General features: G+C 46.5%; 1 protein-coding gene across 1 annotated transcript; it reads left to right on the top strand.

Moving 5' to 3' along the window:
* Window positions 1-7,721: 7,721 nt before the first annotated feature.
* Ythdf1 (YTH N6-methyladenosine RNA binding protein F1) lies at window positions 7,722-23,121 on the top strand. The gene is made up of 5 exons (XM_034494956.2): window positions 7,722-8,030; window positions 8,396-8,420; window positions 9,583-9,662; window positions 16,290-17,810; window positions 21,841-23,121. The coding sequence occupies exons 1-5, from the start codon at window positions 8,004-8,006 to the stop codon at window positions 21,865-21,867; spliced, it is 1,680 nt and encodes a 559-aa protein (XP_034350847.1). The 5' UTR covers window positions 7,722-8,003; the 3' UTR covers window positions 21,868-23,121.
* Window positions 23,122-24,419: the final 1,298 nt, after the last annotated feature.

Raw genomic sequence — 24,419 nt, 5'->3', positions numbered from 1 at the left:
CACCAGCCCTGGAATGTGCCTGGTGACTTACCTCTAGCTCCTGCCTCTAGTTCTTTCTAGAAGCTGTGGTGGCTCCTGCTTCTAACTGTAAGCATATGCTGCTAGATGCTCAGACGCAGTGGTGTCCAGAGATGTGTCACTTTCTGAAAGGGGCCAGGGCAACCACGTGCTCTTTGTAGCGTGTCATGGGGCCTCCTGGCAGGCACATAACAAAGGCAGTACTCCACCAGGCAAAAAGCATCTCTCAATAGGGGGAGGGACCAAGCTTGGGACCCCTCCAATGGCAACCCCTAAGCCTCAGGAAGCAGGTCATGAACACAGACAAAATAGAGAGGGACTCTAGCCACTCATGGTCCAGTTCTGGGTAGAGAGATCTAGACAGGGGCTTCCAAGGTAAGAAGCTAGGTTGTCCAGGACAGTATGCAACTCCACCATTCCTTCCATACCAAGCCTGTGCTGATGTTCAGGGAAGATCACATCATGGGCTTAACTTGTCCCTAGCACTTAGGAGATCCCTGCTTGGTGCAGCCCTGAGTGAGAGTCAGTCCACTTGTCTGGTCTCAGGCTGCTCTTTATCTGTCTGGATAGTCTAGAGTCAAGTTAAGGGTGGGGTATGCCCTGGCCTTTGTCTGGAGAGCTCAAGGTGTGGGTTGTGTTTGTTCCAGGACGGACATTTCCATCTGCACTGTCACGTAGAATATTGTCTCCTTAAATGAACTCTGCCCCAGAACCTGGTCTTCACTGACCAGCCCCAGGTGAGGGATTCCATTGACATAGAAAAACAGTGAACAGAGAGGAGGGTCATTACCCTAGAGAGGCCATAGGTTGATAAAACAAGAGTCCTTGGGACCCCTTGAAGAGGCAGATAAGAAGACTAAGAGACCAGCTCTGCCCCGACTTGCACTGTAACCAAGCTTCTGCACAAACCTTTACCCTTAGGCAGATAGCTTTTCACTGATTGTGACACTTTTAATATTGTGATTTTTAAAATAAATAAATAAATAAATATATAATATATATATATATATTATATTTTTATTAATTCTTTGAAATTTTCAGGCAAAACTGGGCATGGTGCTTCCCAGCTCTCAAAGGCAGAGGCAGACAGACCTCTGAGTTTGAGTCCAGCCTCTCCAGAGCTAATTCCAGAACAACCAGGGCTATGTAGAGAAATCCTGTCTCAAAAAGAAAAAAAATCCACTTCAACTTCATGTCCTTTTACTTATTTATTTTTTAGTGTATAATCCACCAAGTCTGGTTTGTGGTGTCCATATACTTATGGGTGTGTGGACGTCTACAGGAGCATGGTCAAGCTACCAGCGGCCACAACCTTAAAGAAAACTGACCCTCCCTCTTCCAGAAGCTGCTGACTGTCAATAGTCCCTCAGTTAGAGGTTGGGTATTGGGAGACATGGTGAGGGTTGGGGCTTGTGAGACATTGCGAGGTGGGCATCGTGGTTCTGCATACAGTCCCAGCACTAATGGAGTAAAGCAGGAAGATTTTTGTGAGTTCAAGGCCAACCTGGGATAGTTAGTAAATTCTGTGCTAGCCTGAGCTAGAGAGAGCCCCTGTCTCAAAAATGAAAAATAAGAAATAATAGTTTGTAAGGAACAGAGAGAGAGCAGATGGAGCAGGACTCCTACATTCTCAGCTGTAGGGGACACCATCTTAGGATTCTGCTTCCTGGGACCTAAGGAGGCACCTGGCTTGGAAAGGAAATCTAGGTCCTAGCCTATATATCTAACCTGGCTTGCTTGCCACAGCAGAGGTCCAGTACACACAGAGCCTACAGGCAGCTTTTCCAATGTTAGTTGGCTTTAGAATGCCCTGAGAGGATCATGCTTCACAGAAACCCTCGGTGCCCTTTGGGATAGGCACTGGGTTGTCACCATTTCAGAGATGTGGAGACTGAGGCAAAGTTAGCAGGTTCACTGAGAGCTGAGGTACGAAAGGTCAGCCCAGGAAATGGTGGCCTATTCTACTCCTGTTCCATACCAGGTCAAGCTCCACAGGGCCGGAGTCCCTGGGAGTATCCACCATCACCACCTCAGCCGATGTAGCACCACATGGCACTGCAGGGAATTTTGGACCCTGTCTCATTCACTGCTGGGCCCACATGCTAACTATATTCCCATCTATGGCAATAGAACCTTCTAGGGTATCCCACGGAATGTCACGGCCTTTGCCTTTCTCTTTGCTTGCAAGCAGAGGGGAAGAGTCACAGCTATGACATGTGAACCTGGAGCCCTGCTTCTCCAGGCCCCTTACTGGAGTTGGTTCCCCTGGACTGAGGCCACAGGGGCTGATAGAAGGGAACAGGAGCAGCTGCACCAAGTTCCTTCTCTGTGCAGACCCAGGCCTGCGGGCCTGAGCACTGGACTCTGGGCCTGTTGCCTTGGCGGGGTCTGTGACAAGGGACAGTCTCTCCCAGCTATGACCACCAGCAATCCTGTTGTCCTTGTCTGAAGCAGATGAGCCAGCCCCTCTTTCTTGTTTGGAAGTTTGAAAGCCCTCCTGGAAGACAGGAACATCCTGTTCCTGTGAGCACAGGATGGAGACCTCAGGGCCCTCGGCAGTGCACAGGGCCCATGAGAGTGTCAAGAGATAACATGGTGTGTGTCAAAGGGGCTGAGAACAAAGCATCCTGGTGGCTGTTCCAGCTGCATCCATGCTGGGACTTCATAGCACAGCACCTGTCTCCACGACGTCTTACCTGATGCCTATGTCCTTGCCATGAGCTCACACTACAAGCTGTGTCCCTTGCCAGTGCAGTACCTGGGTGGTGACCAGTTGTAGTTGACAAGGCCTTGTAGCTCATAGCACAGCCATGATGTTACTTTGTGTCAGCCAAGGCCCAGTGTGGGAGTGTAGGGACTGCCTGTGCTATCATCTGTGTGATTGAAGCCTAGGGGGAGGCCTGAGGCTTCCTGGTTGTGGTGGAGGAAGGGATGAAAGGGAGGGAAGGTAGACAGAGAAAGTCCAATGCCACCCCCCTCCCCCTACAGACCAATGGAATTCCCCTTCTATATGGTCCTATAGACCATCTGTCCTACCCTGGGCTCTACAAAGCAGACCCTAAGTAGGATGAAGCTTGTTTGTCAGTGCTGAGTATCTTGTTAGCAAGGAGTAAGTGTGTCAGCATTGAACATTCTCCTGAAGGCCACTCCCCTGGGCACTCCGAGGGTTTTCCTCAGAGCCCAGAGACCTTGAGGTGTTCAGCCAAAGAAGAATATCTAGGCATCATGGGCTAGCTGAGATGGCAACTGTCTTCTGTTTCTAAAGTTCAGAGGAACCCAAATGTCCCACAGGTTGAGCCTCCAGACTGTGTGCTTCCGGGCCTAGACCCCAGCCAACGAGGAATCCAGGGTAAAGTTGGGTTCGGGTTCAGAAAGGGCTGGATTAGGGAGCTCCAGGGCCTCAGGAGGGGCTGCAGGGAAGGAAGTGGGAACTGTAGCCTTCAAGGGACAAGCTTGACCCTACTTCCTCCAATTCAAATCAGTCCGAGTTGCTGGAGGGGGGCAGGGTTAGTGGATAACCAGGCTCAATGGAACTGCCAGGATCATCTATGTGTGAGCCTACTACACATGCAGGTCCCCAACTTTTCTCAGGGACTTGGACTTTGTTTGAGTATCCCATACTATGGACCTAGAAGTGTGGTCATTTGAATCTTGATAAAAATGAAATAAAATGAAAAAATACAGTCCTTCGATTTCAAATACTCAGTAGCTGCACAAAGTCAATGGTTCTGCTGTAGGACAGAACAGACCACTCACTGCCCATGGGATGAACATCAGTTTTCAGGAGTTGGGAGGTGAGTGAGCCCAAGGTCGTAATAACTGATTCGGAGTACACCCTACTGGACACGAGGGGAATGACAGCACAGGGTCAGAGACCAGATCCTGGAGAGTTACGGAATTAGCCACACAAAGATGGATCAAACCCTTCAGAAATGCTGTTGAGATAGACGAGTTGCCAGTGCCATATGGTTCTGAGGATACGAGAAGAACAAATGACTAAATGCCAGGAAGATATCAGAGGGACTTCTGGGGCTATCAAGGCAGGAGGGATATGTGCCCAGCATCTGGGAATCACAAGAACACACTGGAGTAACCCAGAGACTAGCTAATAGGTGTTGGAGGAATGGGATGTGTATCTGGGCAGATCTTCCCCTGTGGAGCTCTAATTGGGTTAGGACTGAATATCCTACATTTTCATCATGGTGACATAAACACAAAGCTTCAGCAAAAATGAAATGCATTAGCTCACATGACCCAAGTCCTGGGCGGACTGCCTCAGGCCTAGCTCCATCCATGTTTACATAATGCTATCATTTACATTTCCCTCTCTGGGATAGCACCATTTTTTGATAAAGATGGCCGTGAATGGCCCCTTTACATGCAGCTTGTCAAAGTCAGGGAAAGGCATCTCGTTTCCCCACAGGTACGAGCTCAGGACTGATAAGAAGTCCCAGAGTTGGCATCAGCTTGGAGTTACAGACTGAAGGTTGTGGTAGGTCATGGAGAGCCACGTCCGTAGCAGCAGAGTCTCCTCCAGCCTCCCATTCCCTGGACAGCTCACCCGCATTCCCTGAGGAGGGCTTTTGGTTACACATCTGGTCAGGCCCTCACTCTGGGTTAACAGTTTCAGCAACAGTTTCATCCAACTACCCCAGGTGTCTTCTCACACTCCTTGTCCCAACCAGGCACCAAGCCCCTCTCCAGAGTTAGCCCTGCTCACTCTTTTTCCTGCCTTACCCTGCTGACCCTTGCCAACCTCACCTGGCTCTGGGCATCCCTGTTTTGACTCCTATGATGCCAGCTTTGTGTAACTCTAATAGGGCCTCAGAATCTTGGTGGTTCCCAGGACCTGTTCAGACACCTTTCATATTAGAACGCTGCTGTGGCTGCCTCTGGACAATCTTTGAAATTGTTTTGTAAATGCCACCTGCTGAGATAATTGGGTCTGGGAAAGGGCTTGGAGACTCAGCCCAGAGCAGCCTCCATCTACCCCAGAGTCAGTTCTTAAAGCAGAAATCTCTTCCACCCCTTGTACCAGCAAGAGCCTAGATGTGGGCACAGTGTACTCAAGGTCCATGTATGGATGCTGCAGGGTGGCTTGGGTGATTGACAGCACCATTCTACCTGAGGGAGCATGGCTTTAAATATCAAATCAGTAAAAAAACCAACCAATCGCCGGGCAGTGGTGGCACACACCTTTCATCCCAGCACTTGGGAGGCAGAGACAGGCAGATTTCTGAGTTCGAGGCCAGCCTGCTCTACAGAGTGAGTTCCAGGACAGCCAGGGCTACACAGAAAAACCCTGTCTCAAAAAACCAAAAAAAAAAAAAAAAAAAAAAGAAAAAAGAAAAAAAACAACCAACCAAACAGACAGACAAAAATATCCTGACAAGTCTAGAGGGAGCTGGTGAGGACAGGAGGAGGCAGCTTTTCTTGCCTTGTGAACCAGAGTTCCTAGTTTTTAATCTTGCCCTGGGGGGGACCCAGGCTGAGAGCCTGACTTGGTTGCCACATGAGTTGAATGAAGATGCCTTTTAAAGCCACCTGTGTTGTTTCATGACTGGAGGTTAAGGCCTGAAGCTTACATGATCCTAGAGTACCACAAATCCTACTTGTTCTTCCTCAGCCTTGAAACTGATCTCCTGGAGATGTCTGGATCCTAGGCCATCTGGTACTGTCTAGACAGACAAGCACCACTATGGCAGCAGAAGCTAGCTACAATTCCTGGAAACACAGAGGCAGTCAATAGGCCATGGCCCTCTCAGTGGGCAGCAGGTTTCTTGTCCAAGTTAAATTGCTGATCTTTGGTGTGCTGTGTAGATGGAAAAGAGACAAGGTTCAGATTGGTTGGCTGTGACCTGGCATTTGCTCTAACTTCTTGGAGGCTTGCTTTCTGATCCTGGACCACAGAGCTGCTTGGCCTTTGAGATACATCAGCCAGTGCTGGCCCAGGCAGCTGTTCTCCACCATGGATGCGAGAGTGGCTCCTGCTACAGGGAGCTGACCTTGGGCTTAGTGTCTGTGTTCTGGCTCCTGCTGTTACTCTATCTGAAGCACCCCAAGCCAGTCAGTGCCTACTCACCTAGATTCTAGTTAAGAGACACCCTAGAGACCAATCCAAGGACATCCTCTTCTTATTTCTCATTGTTCTGGCTGCCTGCCACAATGCAGGCCTGATTTATGGTGACTTGGTTAAACTGTCCTTTTTGTGACTGGGTTGAAGGACAGCTCCTGGCTCATTTTCTGTCCCCATGCCTGTGAACATCTGGTGGGCACTCACTGTACAGTGAGGCTGAGCAGACTGAATTACTTTTTAGGACCATATAGCATCCCTCTGTGTTTCAGGAACTTGGCTGACCACAAGATAGATGGTTGGTTATGAATAGGCTCTTAGAGAATAGCCTAGACAAAATGTTTCCCATGACTGTTTCTTGGACCCTGTTACAAACTAAATAATGGGCTGGAACTTTCCACAGGTACTCTCCAATAACCGTCCTTCAGTCCCCCTGGGTTGTGGTTCCCCCCCTGAGTTGTGGTTTTTGGCTTTAAATTCTCTCTGTCTCCAAAGCCCCGGGGTCAGACCCCATTACCCCTGTGTGGGTCTTGGGTCTTGACCTCACCATGCTGATGGAAATATACCTCTTGCTGATTGCATCAAGTTCGGTGTCTTGTGAGTTAATGGGTGGCCGAGAATTCCTGAGGCTTGGATGAGGTCCTCCCTTTGTGGGGGCCTTACAATACAAATAAAATTTATTTTAAAGGGGCTGGAGAGATGGCTTAGGGCATAAGAGGAATTGCTGCTCTTTTAGAGGATCTAGGTTCAATTCTCAGCATCTACTTTGGGGTTGAAACCATCTATAATTTCAGTTCTGGGGTATCTGGCACCCTTCTCTGGTCTCCCTGAGCACCAGGCACACATGTGGTGCATAGATATACATGCAGGCAAAACACTCATAAACATAAAATAAAAATTAATGAATCTTTTAAAAATTACATTTAAAAGATTTGTTATTTTTGTGTGTGTGTGTGACTGTATATGCATTACGTGCATCCAATGCCAGAAGAGCGTTCTGGAACCCCTGAGACTGGAAAATTGTAAGCCATCATGTGTGTGTTGGGAACTAATCCTGGGTCCTCTTTAAGAACAGCAAATAGTCTTGAGCACTGAGCCATTGCTCTAAACCCCAAATAAACCTTTTTTAAACGAAAGTGATATCTGCTATGCGGGAACAGGGAGGAGTCTGTGTGTGGTAGCAGGTTCACTGAGCAAAGAGCTTGCCTGAAAGTGAATGGATAATGGTCTGAGTTCTTTGTTGGAGACTCCTTGAAGGATGAACTGCGCTTTCCCCACGTGGAACCCAAAGAGGGCCGCCTAGCTTTCCTCAAGAGTCCTCTTGTCTTTTACTCTGTGTGATGGAATTGGGTACAGAATCTAACGCGAACGTTGGTCACATACTAGCACTCTCCGGTCAGGCCCAGAAGGTCGCGGGGCCGGCTAGGAGGCCAACCCAGCAGGCACAAAACTCCGGGACAGGTGTAGCTTAGCTACAACCTCCCACTAGCTCCCCAATAGGCACCGCCCCAGGATCCCCACGTGACGCCCAACTCGCCCCGCCCCATCCGGTTAGGTCCCGCCCCTCCAGCGCGAGACTGAGTCTCAAGCGCGAAATCCTGGGCGAGGAGCGACGGTGCGCAGGCGCAATGGTGGCGACTCGACGGCGCTCCCGGCCTGCCCCGCGCGCTGACGTCGCGCAGCTTCGTCCCAGCCGCCGCGGCCGCCATTGGACTCGGCGCCCCCTCAGCCTGTCCGCTACCTTCCGCTGCTTCCCGCTGTTCCTGCCCGCGTGCCTACAGCTGCCGTCGCGCCCGGCCGCACCCGCGGAGTTGGCGGCGGGGCACGGGGCCGCGCGCGGCGTGACAGGCCCGGCCTCGCGGGAGGCCCGAGCCGGCGGCGCCCGGGTCCCGCGCCGCACTGTTCATGAAGCATGTCGGCCACCAGCGTGGACCCCCAGGTAGGGGCGTCTCGGGACCACAGTCGCGAGACCAGGTCGTGGACAGGGCAATACAGGTTGCGGTCTGGGCCGCGCCGGGGACCTGGAGACTGGGCTGGGGTTAGACTGCGGGGTCCGGGCTGGGAACGGGGAGGCCGGGTCAGGGCTTGGATCTCCGGGCCGAAGATCTGGATACCAGGCCGGACCAGAGTTCTGGGGTCCAATGGCGGGGTCCCTGGGCTTGGCTGTGATCAAAGTATGGGAGCTCTGGAGGCCGGGCCGGGGTCGCATCGCCCTCCGGGTAGCATTCTTCGGATAGTAACTTTGTGTTTCCTTTCCCGGGCTGGGTGGTGTCCACCCGCATATCCTGGCCTGCGGCGATGCAGAGAACAAAAGGACAAGATAATAAAGGTGAGGAGAGTTCCGGGAAGTCGTCCGGACTTTGGAGGAGAACGGGGCAGCGCCAGTCCGTGTGGACAAGAGAAAGTCCACCAAGCCGGCCTGGGATCCGAAACTTAGTCTCCTCCCGTCAGCTTGGAGGAGATGAAAGTTTCCATTTCCGGGGTATTTGACAGATTGGAGGGGAACTAGAAAAATAAAGGCGTACCCGGAGTAGTAGTTCAGATAATATTTTGCAATTTCCCTCTTGACCCTGTCAGAACAGTTACCTGGTGGGGAAAGACGGTGATAAGACGGCCTCGCAGACGTTAGCGGGGCTGAATGACTGATAGGTCCTCTGTTGCTAGGTAGTGGATGGCTCTGGAGGAGCTAGCTAGCTGTGGACCCGGGGGCCCTGCCCTCCACCCTTAGTTACAGTCGTAAGTTTATTGTTACCTTCTATGATATTCTGGCTTGTAATAAACTCCCAAAACTCTTGTGAGAACTGGAGAGTGACACTAAATCTTTGGAAGACTGTTTTTAACCAGTGCGTGTTGTTGTTACTTGGGTGTAACCAAATATGGTTCATCGTGTTTTAAGGTTGGAAAAGGTCCAGCACTTTATTTACCATTCCTTTCCTTTCCTTTACTGGCTGTGCACTGTAACAGTGGAAAGTAAGTGGAGAGTCAGATGGTAGTGAGCTTGGGTTACAGCCGTTTCCAACTGAGCATCCTGCCCTCAGATCTCTATGCATAACCGGGCTCTTAAAACACATGTCCTCTGTTTGCCAGGAATAGATCTTCCGAGACCCTGTAGATTTATTTCATAGGTTGTAGAGTGCTTGACTGGCAGTGGGGAAACCCTGGGTTCTGTCCCCACCTTGGGGTGGGGGAGGGGCCATCACAAGACTGGCTCAAAGACTGACTGTAAGTTTCTTACCCTTTGATTGCAAGAAAATGATATCTGACCAAACTATGATTAATTACATTTTTACTTGAAAGGGAATTTAGGGAAAGTTGTGCAATGCCATTCTAACTAGTCATGTAAACATCAGCTCTCTGTAGGGAGTGTGCCCATTTTGAAATAAGATCATATCTACTAAAAATTCATGAAAATAGACTTTGCTACAGTTTCCATGCTTAAAAGTATTTTTTCTTAAAGCTTGAAGATAATATTTTGCAACTTTTTGTTCTAGTACAAAATGGTTCTTTGCATCAGAAGGATGCAGTTCATGACAGTGACTTTGAGCCCTACCTTTCTGGACAGTCCAATCCGGTGAGTTTATTTTATTAGCATATTTTTTATTTAAATAATTTGCTTGTAACACATTTATTATAATATTTCTACTTTTCTATTCCAAACAGCAAAGAAACAGTCTCAAAAGTATTAGAACTGATAGAGTGGTCTTGAAGATTTGCTTTGTGCAGGTCTTCCTGTTGGGTGTGGGCCTGAGTGATGAAGATAGTTTTCTCTCTGTTGAACAGCATCCCATGGAGGGTGGGTACAGCAGACTTGCATTTGTGGGCTGGGGATGGAGTGCTTTTTTATGGTGTATAGGACAGTGTAGTTCCCCGAAGCTTTGTGCCATCTTCATTTTGTCTCTGGAGGGTTGGAGTTATGACTAGGAGAGTAGGTAAGCTCTAAACAGTGCAGCAGACTCCTTTTCTGTGCTTGAACCTTAGTTCTACCTGTTTCCGGAGGCTTGCCTTCCCTGAATCTTAGTTTCCTTTTGTATGAATAAGAGAATCCTGCTCTTAGGACTAGGAGACTGGCATTAGCGAGGGCATGTGTAAAGCACAGAATGAGCACCTATGGTCAGGATTTCTTACCTTTGGCACCATGGAACCCCTTCTGTTTTCATGTGTATGTATATATGCATGGGCATAGGTCTGTGTGTCTGATGAGGTGTGCAAGTGGGGTGGCGGTAGAACACGTGTACAGACTTGACATTGAAGTCAGGAATGACCATCTGTCACCTGCCTTATTCAGTGATGCAGGGTCTCTTAAACCAGAGCTTTCCAGAATGGCTAGTAATCTCGATTATTTTGTGAATCTCCTGTCTTTATAAGTAGGCCACCACACTCACCTGGCATTTACATGGGGCTGAGAGGATCCAAACTCTGTTCCTAAAGCTTGAGTGACTGTCACTTTAAGCTGAGCCATCTCCCCAGTCGGTACTTTTATTTTTTAAATGTAGGTGTGTACGTACATGCACAGGTGACCTTGGAGTCTAGAAGAGGGTTCAAGAACCTCTGGAATTAGAGTTCCAGGTGGTGGTGAACTGCCTCTTGCAGAGGACCACAGCTCAGTTGCCGTATAGGGTGCTGGTAACTAAGCTGTGGTCCTCTGCAAGAGCGGCAGTTGCTCAGTCTCTGAGCCATCTCTCTAGCCCCAGCTCACATTTCCCCAAGATACCCCCCAACCTTTATATCCCTTTTCTCTAACCTACTGGGACCATGGGCATTTTTTATGCCTAAGGATTATTTTGGCTGTTCCCTGCACGGAAGGATCACCTATACCCCTCCCCCTGGCTTCCACCCACTAGATTCCCTGTGCAACTCCTGCAAAAATTGTCTGCAAGATGTTTCCCGGTAACAAAATTGCCCTGCTTAAAAACCATAGGCAATCTGGGCATGGTGGTCCACACCTTTAATTCTAGTATTCAAGGGCAGAGACAGATGAATTCAAGGCCAGACAGGGTTAAGTAGTAAGACCTATTTCAAAAAACAGATAGCCATATGCAACTTGAAATTTAGATTTAGCCATAGTCTCTGTCACTTTTAAATGCATGCTGCATATTTAGAGACAAGGCATTTTGCCTGGTCGTTGTACCAGAAGGAAATGGATTACCTGCCCCCTCCCCCCTTTTTTCTCTCATCTGCCCTTCTAGGTCATCTGAGAACATTTTATAACTTTTTTCCATCTTCATTCCCACCACATTCAGCATACCAGAAGCCTGAGAGTCTGAGGGAGCCTTAACCTGTAGGGTTGTATTGTTGCCCCTGAATATCTGGCCAGTATAGGGTTACAGAACTGACTTGGCTTTAGTCATGGGCTATTGGCCATGACAAGAACAAGAAGTTAAACAAACCTATTCTTTTGAATATCATATTTCCTGGTTTTCTTTTTTTGTTTGGTTTTTTTAACACAAGGTTTCTCTGTGTAGCACTGCCTATCTTGGAACTCCCTCTGTAGACTAGACTGGACCTCAGACTCCGAGATTTGCCTGTCTCTGCCTCCTGAGTGCTGGGATTAAAAGCCTTTATCACCACTGCCTGGCTCCTGGTTCTCTTACTGCAGTGGTTTATACTAAATATTACAACAAGGAACAAGGGTTGCTGTACTATGTTTGAAAGTAGGGACTCTTGGAATACTTGGGAGGAGTTTTTTAAGAACAGAATCAATTTTCCCCCTTACTGTTAATTGCATGTCCCTGAAGTCTTGGGGGAAAACTGAAAAGGAATGTTCTTCAAGATAGCACCCTTAGTAAATAGTTTTAAAGTGGCATCTTTATGTCTGTATGTTGAGATGTACTTTTTAGTAAAGTACTTAACCAACATACTGCTTAAGAATGTATTTTCTAGAAATGCCTGACTTTATTAGGAGGTGCGTAGAAAGTAACCACACAGGAAGCTTTCAGGCTTTCCCTTAAGCATGAAGCAGCTGAGAACCAGCACACAGGCCTGTTTACCTGTTTGGAGAAGTGAAGCCTTCATTCATTTAGCAGGTGCCTGCTGTCTGTGTTGTTTGTTTCTTCATAGGGGGCCAATATGCCATTCTGCCCCCTACTTTTCTGTAGTACATCCTTGTGTCCAAAGATTGTTTAAAATGCTGAATGGATACTGTCACTCAGATTCTGTGTGGGCCACATTGAAGTTTGTACCTCTGCTCATTTGGGAGGAACTGCTGGCCTTGGGAGCTCTTAGCTTATCTTGAAAATTGAGCCTCCTCAATCCTGAAAGGTTTTTATCAGAGTTTATGTGGGTTTTGTGGGTTTTTTTTTTTGTTTTGTTTTGTTTTGTTTTGTTTTGTTTTTTGCCTGCAGCCAGAGTTAAATTAAATAATGCTGTGCCTTGTCAGGGCATACGCAGACTCTGTTGTTTGTGGATATCTGGGAGAAACTCGACACTTGGATTTCTGCCGTATCGAGGCAGTTCTGGTAGACTTGGATTAGCACTTGTGTGCGTGGCCATCTAGCCTGTGTCTGGCTTGGATTTTTGTGGTTACATGTACATACTATAAATTTCCTTTAAAGGTCCAGGGGTGGTACTCAGTAAGGAGGGATTTGCTACCACTACAGCTTCCCAGAGGGAAAAGGCAAGGATGCAGTGGTTCTTTACTTGCTCCTTAGCAAGTTGCTTAAACAGATGTAAAAATTCTTGTCAGAACATGCTCTGTGCATATCAGCCAGATGAGGTGTTCACACCTCAGTCTCAGAAGGATCAGCCCTGACGAAAGACCAGGAAAGTGCCTGGCTGAGAGAGCATGGTGTGGGGCTCTCTGACATTTCCTTTGTCTGTAGCTTCCTTCTAAAGCAAGTGGTGTATGCTGATTGACAGCAGTCCCAGGAGCCCTAGACACTTGCTCACTTTTTTTCAGCCTTGCCCTTAGTGCTTCCTTAAACATAATGGATTTGATTTGATGAAGTACTTGTGTCTCAGCCAGAGATGATCTGCAGGGCTAAGAAGAGACTGTCCTGCATCTCCTTCCAGTCTCAGTCACCTTATTGTTCAGATGGTCTCAGCGCTCTTCCTTCTCAGAAAAAAAAGGGCTGACGTGTTCTAATAATTTAAAATCCACCCCCCTTGTCATGTCATTCAAGGTGATTAAACTTGGATTAATAATAAATAAACAAAAGCTCTTAATTCTAGAACAGATTTATGGCTTTGTTATACTTTACTATTTCCAAATGACCCAGGGATAACAGTCATGGTTGTTTAAATTCTCTTTAATTTTTTGGTGTATCTATTTTGTTAATCTATTTTTCTAGTTATCAGGACCAGGAAGAAGAGGCCTAAGAGCTCCAAGTATTTTCACCTGTCAGTGGTCTCTGGCTTTGCCTGGAAGATGTGTTTGCCTTCCTTGTGTGGTCTTGTGCCCAGGCTTTGATTAGAAACCTTAAATATGGTACTACCCAGTAGTCTGATGAGCTGTGGGAACCCAAGTGTTGTACTTAGAGGTGTGTTCATGTGAAGAGCAACTTTTGAGTTTGGTTGAATAACTTAGTTTATTCAGCTGTGTCTCTGGTAAACCACTTCATACTGTAGCTTCGATGATACTGTGGAGCTACCAAGCCAGAAGGGACTGTTTGCTTTGGGCATTTACAAGTGAATATGGACCCCAAGCTTGTGCCTGGCCAGACAGAGGGAGGTGGAGGGCTTGGGCAGGCTCTACATGCTTTACCAGCAGCCCCAGTGTATTGATTTCCAGGGCATTCTTGAGCTAAGTTGTTACACATCTCTACCAGAATAGGTACCATATACTACAGACTGATGGGAAACACTTTTTTTCCCAGGAAAGTTGTATATCATGGACCGGCAGTCAGCTTGGCTTACAGAGTTGTGGGACCACCTGCTACCGGTTTCTTCTACATAAAATAAAATGGCCTGGTTGAGATGGCTTTACAAAGTAGCTTGATGGTTCCCTTTCAGAGACTGAAAGGAAATACAGAGGTAATAGAAATTGGTCTGTCAGTGGGGTTGAGGTAAAAACTGGAGTTGGCCTAAAGCGCAGTTTAACAGTGCTTGTGGGCCTCGCAGGTTGGGGGCGTTAGGAGAGGTTGCTGCTGGTTCAGAGGCAAAGGGAGGATGTGGCTAGGTGTTTGAATGCCTGCATCACTCTTCAGGAGATCTTAGTAAATAATAACCTTTTAATCGGGGATTTTACCTTTTTCTGGTGGTTTAATTTTATCTTTGCTTATTCCATCTTTCATTCTACAACTTCAAGAAGCAGTGAGATCTCCCCAAGGCTATATGTTGCAGGTGTTGCTGATCCTTTTCTTCTCTGGTGCCTCTGCCCTACATGTGTCTTTCTACATGTACATTTTTAGTTAAAGCATCACACCCTGGTCTTGAGGCGTGATAATTTTTGCAGAAAAGTTAGCTGGAATCTTTGTGTTAGGATCTGAAAGAAACACAATTTTAGGATTTGGGGCAGAGTGTAAGGGGGGTGTTGTGCTTGCATCTACATGTTCAGGTAGCATTTTGAAATACAGGCTAGAGAATAATGGGGGCCACCTACTGTGTGATGTTTGTATAGCATTGTTTGTGACCTGTGTGCTATGTCTGTTCTTCAGATGGTGATACTTCAGGAGGGCTTTGAGAGCTATTGTTATTGTGATGGATCTTACCTCTTAATCCTAAATTGATTCTGTCTCAGTTCAGGCCTAGGTGTAAGTTGGAGTGACCTGAGTATCTTTCTGAGTCCTTACTGCTGTTTGTTGGTTTGTGGCCAGTGGGTTAGAATGACAGACCACTAGGTCTTTCCTTCTATCTGTCTTTCTCATACATAAAGTATTTGCTGTGGAAAGGGAAGAGGACCAGTCTTCTTTGAAAGGACTGTGGCCTCAGTTTTGTATCCATGAAGGTATGCCTCCCTCAGAGCAAGACTTCTGCCCAGACCTCATTGATTCTTCTTCCCCCTGGCCCTGTTGCTCGGGCTCCCTTGAGGGATGCTAGGAGGAGATACACAACATGAGGAGATACACAACATGAGATGCAACAGAGCAGCCAGTCACTGAAATCTTTTCAAGAGAAGATATACCCTTTTTTTTCCTTGTTTATAGAATATTTATAGTGACCTGTTTGTGGATGCTAAGAGTTTTCATTATAAGGAAGCAATTACTTCATGTTAAGTGATAGTTCTAAAATGGTCTGGAGCCTACTGGAGCTTTCTTACCTTCACTGGACATGTCCAACCCCAAGCACAGATTGCCATGCTATAGGAAGGTCTCTTCACTTATGTCACTGATGCTTCCCTTTCAGAGATTGGAAAGAAATATAGTAAGGTAATGGAAACTAGCCTGTTGGTTGAGGTAGAAACTGAAATTGAGCCCAAAGCACGGTGCCTGATTCTCACCAAACCTTGGCTGAGTGTCTCCCCAACTCTGAAGTCTACACCTACAGGCTAGGAAACTCCTTAAAGGTATAGTAAGGCTACTAGGTCAAGATGGTGAAGCATTCCATCCTCCTCCCTTTTTGCCCTGTAACCCAGCATTAAAGCCCCTCTTAGAAGCTTCTGCTGTAGATAGAGCTGGGGTTTAGGAAGACTTTGCTAAAATGAATCTTCTGGTATCAGATAGCAGTGTTCTTAAACTCCAGGGACTTGATTTTGGTAAAGGCACAGCAGAGGAGCCTGTGCTCCACTCTGAGCACCCAAGTGTTCCCAGGAAACTGTGAAATGTGAAAGACAGACCTCCAAAAAAATGCAGCTGGGGCAGCTATCAGGAATATTGGGTAGGAGAAGGTCTTGAAGGTGACATTCAATACCAGTGCCCAGGTGTGTTAACAAGTCAGTGAGCTGGAGCCTTCTGGTCTTACTGTCAGAACCATCTTAGTGCATTGTTTAGACTGTCCTCACGCTCTGGTGTGCTGTGAGTGTCCACTGTAAATATCACTGCTGCAGGACTGGGTTGGATTCCTCGGATGGTGAAAGCAGAAGGGTGGTTTGGCCTGCGTCATTTCACCTGAGTTCAGATCATTGCAAAGCAGGCTTTGTGCTTTGAGATAACAGCCTGGTTTGCATTTGTTACTAATGACTTTTATTTTGATATTAGTGACCATATCTGTCATTTAGGAAGAAATAATCATGTGCTATATTTTATTAGGCTTGTTTCTGCACCTGTGTATGAGGTGGTTGGCATGCTGAGCTGTTGTCTAACTCATCACCTGTTTGTTTTCACAGAGTAACAGTTACCCCTCGATGAGTGACCCTTACCTGTCCAGCTACTATCCACCATCCATTGGATTTCCTTACTCCCTCAGCGAGGCACCATGGTCCACTGCAGGGGATCCACCCATCCCGTATCTCACTACCTATGGACAACTTAGTAATGGAGACCATCACTTCATGCATGATGCAGTTTTTGGGCAGCCTGGGGGTCTGGGGAACAACATTTACCAGCACAGGTTTAATTTTTTTCCTGAAAACCCTGCCTTCTCAGCATGGGGGACAAGTGGTTCTCAGGGGCAGCAGACTCAGAGCTCGGCCTATGGTAGCAGTTATACTTACCCACCAAGCTCCCTTGGTGGCACAGTTGTTGATGGGCAGACAGGCTTTCACAGTGACACCCTCAACAAGGCCCCTGGGATGAACAGTCTGGAGCAGGGCATGGTTGGCTTGAAGATTGGGGATGTTACCACCTCTGCAGTTAAGACGGTGGGTTCAGTTGTCAACAGTGTGGCACTGACTGGTGTCCTTTCTGGCAATGGTGGGACAAATGTAAACATGCCAGTTTCAAAACCAACTTCATGGGCAGCCATTGCCAGTAAGCCTGCAAAACCACAGCCTAAGATGAAAACAAAAAGTGGGCCGATAGTGGGGGGTGCACTGCCTCCTCCACCAATAAAGCATAACATGGACATTGGTACTTGGGATAACAAGGGCCCTGCTCCAAAGGCCTCAGCCCCCCAGCAGGCACCATCCCCCCAGGCTGCCCCACAGCCCCAGCAGGTAGCTCAGCCTCTCCCTGTTCAGCCCCCACCTTTGGTCCAGCCACAGTATCAGAGCCCTCAGCAGCCACTTCAGCCCCGCTGGGTGGCTCCTCGAAACAGAAATGCAGCATTTGGGCAGAGTGGAGGGGCCAACAGTGACACTAACTCTGTTGGAAATGCTCAGCCTACTTCTGCCCCAAGTGTAGAATCCCACCCTGTCCTGGAGAAACTGAAAGCTGCCCACAGTTATAACCCTAAAGAGTTCGACTGGAATCTTAAGAGTGGGCGGGTGTTCATCATCAAGAGCTATTCTGAGGACGACATCCACCGCTCCATCAAGTACTCCATCTGGTGTAGTACTGAACATGGCAACAAGCGCCTGGATGGCGCCTTCCGCTCCATGAGCAGCAAGGGGCCTGTTTATCTGCTCTTCAGTGTCAATGGGAGTGGACATTTCTGTGGGGTGGCAGAGATGAAGTCCCCTGTGGACTACGGCACCAGTGCTGGGGTCTGGTCTCAGGACAAGTGGAAGGGGAAATTTGATGTGAAGTGGATTTTTGTCAAGGATGTGCCCAATAACCAACTGCGGCACATCAGACTGGAGAATAACGACAACAAACCTGTCACAAACTCCCGTGATACACAGGAGGTGCCCTTAGAAAAAGCAAAACAAGTGCTGAAGATCATTGCTTCCTATAAGCACACGACCTCTATCTTTGACGACTTTTCTCATTATGAGAAGCGCCAGGAGGAAGAGGAGGTGGTGCGCAAGGTGAGTTGTCCTTAGGAACCTGTTACACAGGTGACCTGCACAGCAGGCTGGAGAGTGATGGGCAGTCGATATAGTGACATGTTCCCAGGTGGCCTTAGTCAGGGCAGGTTAGACAGTACAAGTGGCATCTCTTAACTTCGCCATCACATCACTGGAATGAGCCAGTAGTATGGTGTTTTGAGTGGATGTAAATGAAAATCTATCACTTTCCTATTATGAAATATGGTAATCTGGACCACTGTGTACTTGAGAACAGAGAGTGAGAATGCAGGGAAGCTATTTGTAGTGTTTGTCCATTCAAGTACACCTAAAATCAGTGTTTGGCCCAGGGAGGCCAGGGAGACTATCCATGTAATAACATTGGCTGCACTGTGAGGTCTCTCCCGCCCAAAGAGTTATGCTTCTTGTTCACCGCCACATAGCAGTTGGAAGCTCTGGGTCTAACAGTCACTTTCTGTTGTCCTTTAGGAACTCAAGGTTTGCAGTTTGGGGTAACTTAAACCCACATCATTTAAGTACTAAAGAGAATGGTGTGTTGGGGTGGGGATGATGAGGAGCTGACTTGGGATCCAGATATTTTGTAATTAATGGTTATATGGTTTGGTCCATTTGACTGGAGATAGTTTTAAGTGAGGCCATTTGATCTTGAGAACAGAGATGGTTTTCAGAAATGAGACAGATCTCAATATGTATTTTGAAGCTTTTATTACCTAAATATTTATCCTGAGATTGTCCTTTCTTTTCATAACATGTCACTTAGCATGGGTGGTTGGTTGTTGGATTGGCTTCCAGTCTTTTTCCCTGAATTAGGGAACTTGCTTATGTGAATAAGCATTTTGAGGAAGGAGATGTGGAGAAAGCAAGGTAGTAATACTGTTGCTAGTACCATTAAGTTACCCTCATCACAAGTACTGATAAAACATTAAGAAAGATGGCATTTATTTCCAGTAACTGAAGTTCTGTAGGTCTAACTTTTTGGGTATAAACGACAGGCAGGCATTCCTTAACAGTGGCGTGTGTTCTTGGAAACAGTTGGAAGTGGTTTGTTTTGCTAGCATCATCATACATGTGCTTATGCAAACCAAAGAGCCTAGAGCATCTATAGATCAAACCACCTGGGACCACTGTGCTAGCACAGTGCTGTTAGTACAGTGTCTGCCTGCATCAGAGCAAGGATAGCGAATGAAACTTAGGTACTACTTTTATCTGGTAGCTAGCTATTTGTGTGCACATGTGTTCATGCTCACATTTTTTTTAAATACTGAATTTTTAAGAGTTCCATTAAAATGCACTGGGTGGGGCTGGAGAGATAGTTCAGTGATTGAGTGTTGGCTGGTATTTCTAAGGACTTGGGTTGGATTCCCAGCACCCATATGACAGCAGTTGTCTGTAACTCCTGTCTCACGGAGTGCCCTTTTTAGCCTCCAAGGACACTGCACTATATGTACTGGTAAAACACAAAAGAATATTCAGCTCTTTAAAAAATACTAGTTCTCAGAGATTGATGACAGCTTAGGGATACAATTCTGCCCCCATTTGCTTGTATCTTAAAAATTCCAGTTGTTTTAAAACTTTTTCTTTCTTCTTTTTTTTAATCTTTTAAGTGTTTATGATGCCTTCATGAGTTTACGTGCATCCCATGCATGCAGGTACTCACAGAATAGAGACAAGGGTGTCAGATCCCCCAGAACTGGAGTTAGAGATAGCTGTGAACTTCCTGATGTGTATGCTGGGAATGAAATCTGGGTCTTTGGCCCCTAATTTTACCATCTTAAAACTTACATTATAAACTTGATTCTTAGACAGCAATGTCTGTCAGGTCCCTGCTCTTGTGGTTAACCTTTTGAATGACTTGCAAGGTTACAAGTTATTAGCCTACAGTCAGGATCCCTGGTGGTCCTTAGAGGACGTGAAACATTCTGGAGGTCAGCATGAAGAGCATCCTAGGGAGGATTGGTGACTCTTACCTAAACTGTGACAGCCCAGCCATAAACCTTTTTATCCGTGGAGTTGAGTGTTACATTTATTATTGAAGAAGATAAATGAATACTCTGGTTTTTTAAAAATTGTTTTAGTGGAATTTCAAACATCTCTTTACCCAGTGTGGCACGGTCCTTAGATGATTCATACTTTTTAGGCCTTAGGCCAGCTATTCCATTTTTCCCTCCAAGGAGGCTGGGCTTTTGGTTTATCTAGGAGTTGGAATCCTGGGTGTTTTGGGATTGAGAGTCTAGGTGTTGAAGAATACCATTTCTGTAAGTTCCCTGTCTCAAAAAAAAAAAAAAAAAAAAAAAAGTAGTGTGGGGTGAAGAGCTGCTGCTTCCTTCAGGCTAAAATGTGCCTGCAAAGTAAGTGCTTGAGGCTCCTGGAGACCCCAGTGTTCTGACCTGGTCCTATAAGGATGATGTGTTCTGTGAACTTCATCTTTCAGCTGCACCAGCCCCCTCCCAAAACCTTGATGAGTAATGTCACTTCTTTAAAGAGCAGGTGACAAGCTCTGCAGCTATGCTAGGGCTGAAGGCTGAAGGAGACAGACCCCCCATCCCCCCCCCCCCCCCAGCTGCTTTGCTAGCAGCCATCGCACGCTGTGGAGACAGGCTTCCGCTTGAAAAGTTTTTCCCTTTACACCTCAGGGTAGAGGGTTATGAATTCTTATTAGTAATCCACCTATTCATTGATCTGGGTGCTCTTGCCACTTTCTTAAGATTAGAGCCACACTAAGATGCAAGAAGCCTCATCTTCGACTTGGGATAGTGGTCATCATTGTGCCTGGCATATGTTTAGTCCAGGTTAGCCCCAAAGGAAACTACAGAGAGATGTTGGTTTAAGATATACTAAATTCTAAATGTAGTTAGATACAGTAGCACATACCTGTGATTCTAGTGCTTAAGAGGTTTGTGTGGGAGTGAAGGATCAGGAGTAGTTCAAGGCCACCCTTAGGTATACAAAATACCGTCTCAAACAGAGCCCATACTGAGCAATTAGAAACCACAGTAACTGTTTAGGTACTCTGTTGACAGTTTTCTCAGTTCACACCTAGGATGACCAAGCCAGGGACTGAACCTTTAATCTCTGAGTGTAGTTTTTGATATTTATGCACTTTCTCCAGTAGCATGACAGTGGTACATGAGGGAGAGTGGGAATGGGGTGTGTATGTGTGTGTATGACAGACAGACAGACAGACAGACATATGACTAGTATACAGAGGGTCCTAAAAGGACCCTGTTAAGACAGAACATAGTGCTTGGGGGGGGGGGGCTGTAGTGCATACACCTTGCATCAGAGACATTCTTTGTCATGAACTGAATTTAGATGGATTGCTAGGGAAGACAAGGTAGCTGCTAGACCCACTGATCAGAAATCAGCTAGGCAGACATGAAGAGTGGGTGTAAGTTCCAGATTGGAGTGACATGCATGCTGGTGATAGGGAGGAAGTCAGCTCAGTTGAGGAGCTATGCCCCTGACTTGTCAGTACTGCTGGAGGCCACAGAGGAAGCTTGAGCTGGTGTGAAGGGCCTTAAACTAGATGAATCTAGCTTGTGTTCCTGTCCTACTTAGCCCTGACTTGGAGCGTATTTATAGCCTATCAGATAGATTTTGGTTTCTCTGAACCATTGGTTTGTTAAAATGAAAGAAAATTTAGAAAAATCAATCCTTTGCACTAGGCTTACTAGAATGCCCTGTGCATGCCAGTCCTTCCCTGGGGTGCAGGTGCTTTCCTAGTTCTACTATTTCTTTAGCATGATTGGCATCTGAGGGAGAGCTGGCTGGGTTGGGGGAAGTGAGAGGGAAGGGGTGAGTGTGCACAAGACACATGATTGCACATGTCTCTGTAACTTCTGTGCAGAGGGTCTTAAGAAAGGATAGGACAGCATGTGGTGGCTCCTGCCCTGGTCTGTGGGGCCAGGCTACTTGGTAGTCCCATCTTTGGCTGCAGCCCATAAAGTGGCCTAAGGCCTCTCTTTGTGGGCCTTTGCCTGCCAGTCAAAGTGCTTCATGAGCGAATAACCTCTTCTCTTCTTTTTTATAGGAAAGGCAGAATCGAAACAAACAATAAGGACAAGCCAGTTTGTTTTTGGTTAATGGTTGACTTTGAAAACAGAGTTTTAAAGCTGTAAGCTTGGTGCTGTCTCCGAGTCAGCTCCAGTGTCGTCCTCGTGCGGGGTTGATTGTTGCATCTTTATCTTTGTAGTTCATTTTTGCCAGATGGATCTGCATTCATTTGTATTTTTCTATGTATTATAATATTGTAGAACTCACTAATAAAGGAGTATTTTGTTTGTCAGCTTATCAGTCAGATTGACCTAATGCAAAATATAAATATTCTTCAAAACAAAACACCTAATACATCCCAAAGATATTTTTATTTTGGCAGAAATTATGTTCTTATTCTTCTATCTAGTCATTTAATATCCCTATAGGATACTTCATATTTCTTGCCCTCTCCTGCTTTACAGCAAACACAAAGCCCATTCAGCATGTGCTGCTGATGTCTCCTCACAGTACTGAAGTGGCTTGCCATTTTATTATCTGTGGTATCCATCATATCGCTGACCTGCCCTTTTGAGTTTCCTACTGGACAGATAACTTTTAGTTGTAAGTGTGCCCACAGCTGTCTATGGACAAGCTGTCCATAGTTTAGTGCCCACACAGAGCGGTGCTCCAGTTCTCCTTGCCACCGTCTGCCACTGCATGAGGTTCGGGCTCTGTGGCAAGGAACTAGAAGGTGTTTTACGTCTGGTTCAGCATTGCGACATTCTTAGTTGTTCGTAGATCATTTTTAGTTTTCTCTTGAGAATCCTGATGCTGTCTTAAGTTGTATACCAGTAACGCTAAGCTTTAAATGTAGGATCTGATAGTACAGGCAGTGTGGTGGATGCCGCTGCCGACTGTAAATTTCACTGTGTGTCTAATTTTTTTTTCCTGTTGAATGGGTGAAAAAAGCAAAAAAACAAAAAATCCTTTAGAAAACAAATTTGCTATCATGTTTTGTGGAATGAGGAGCCTCGGAGGAGCTCGCCGCCACCTGGAGTTGGAGTTTAGCATGAAAGTGGTGCTCATGCCCGCCGCCCTCGCATACTGAATCTGCACGCGCCCACTGTAGAGGATCCTGACTGTCTTAGAGAGCAGATACCTTCCCAAACTATTTACTCCAAAAGACCCTCTGAGTTAACACTTAAGCTGTATTATTTAGACTTGTATTTAGAACGTGTCACTTCCTCGAGCTGTTACTGCCTGTACGGAGTCGTGGACAACATCGGATACCTGTCCTCTAGGAGAATACAAGCCTTAATAAACACCTGTTGAGCAAGCCCGTGTGTTCTTGTCTTCCCTGCTATATGTGCCTTGTTTCTCTTATAGCTGAAAATCTGTGGGGTCTGCTCTAAGTAGAAGCCAAAGGATGCACTTTTGCTTACCCCTGGGTACTAGAAGGACAGACGAACTTTCATAGCTCCCAACTATGTAAGAATTTGTAGAAGCTAACAGGTGGACAAACTGTTGAGCAGCCATGCATCACCTTGTTTGCACACTTGCCTCCAGGCTGGTACTCCTTGGTCTCCCTTACACCTTCATTCTTACATTTTAAAGTTGTAGACATCCAATATACTCTTTCTAGTAACTAAATCTCACATGCTAAACATTTCTTTTTTTTTTTTTTATTTTTTTTTATTTTCGAGACAGGGTTTCTCTGTATAGCTCTGGCTGACCTGGAACTCACTCTGTAGACAAGGCTGGCCTCGAACTCAGAAATCCGCCTGCCTATGCTAAACATTTCTTAAAGACTGTGTGTAAGGATGTGCACCAAGGCATGTGTGTGGAGGTCAGAAGACAACTTGTAGGCAAGCCCATTCGTGGCTGGGTTCCAGGGATCAAACTCAGGTCATTGGGTTTGGCAGCAAACACCTTTACCCACTCAGCCATCTTGCTGACTCCTTATTGTTTTAATGTTTGTCCACAGCATTTTTCTTGAAAAAAAAAAAATGAAACACAAATATAAGCTGCAATACAGTTAGCCACTCCCTCTCCATTTTGAAAACAATGTCATGTAGCCCAGACTGATGTTGAACTCCCAGTCTTGTTTCTACCTCCCAGGTGTGGGCTTGAAAGCTGGTCCTTCATGTCAGTCTACATCTGTACATTTTGACGTGGGATTCAGATAAGAACCTAAGTGATCTCATGCTTTCCCCAAACACTTCCTGTTTCTACTTGGAAGATAATGTTGATGGGGAAACAAAAAGAGCACTGGAAAATTAGTCTCTAACTCCAAGACACCTGTATTTTAGGAAGTAGCTTTTAAAGTACGTGTGGTTTATATCCTCACCTGTGCTGTGTGTCTTGCTCGTGTAGTCCTTGAACTCCAAGGAGGAGGAATTCCTGGCTTTGACAGTGACTGACTGAGAAGCACACAGAAGTAAGGACTAAACAGGACATGGGGTCAGTACCTGGGATGACTGGAGGACTCAATCCCATGGATTAGATGGGCAGGATCAATGGTCACTACAGAGCTGGACAGACTGCTAAGAGTTGCTGGCTGGTTTTGTGTCATGAATGGACAGTGCCCTTGCTCTGTTACCTCCTTGTGTAGAGTCAGATGTGTAGGCCACTGGG

The sequence above is a fragment of the Arvicanthis niloticus genome, chromosome 2, assembly GCF_011762505.2.
Source record: "Arvicanthis niloticus isolate mArvNil1 chromosome 2, mArvNil1.pat.X, whole genome shotgun sequence".
NCBI classification, from domain to species: domain Eukaryota; kingdom Metazoa; phylum Chordata; class Mammalia; order Rodentia; family Muridae; genus Arvicanthis; species Arvicanthis niloticus.
The sequence above is the reverse complement of the archived record's forward strand: the minus strand, read 5'-3'. Positions and strand labels throughout refer to the sequence as shown.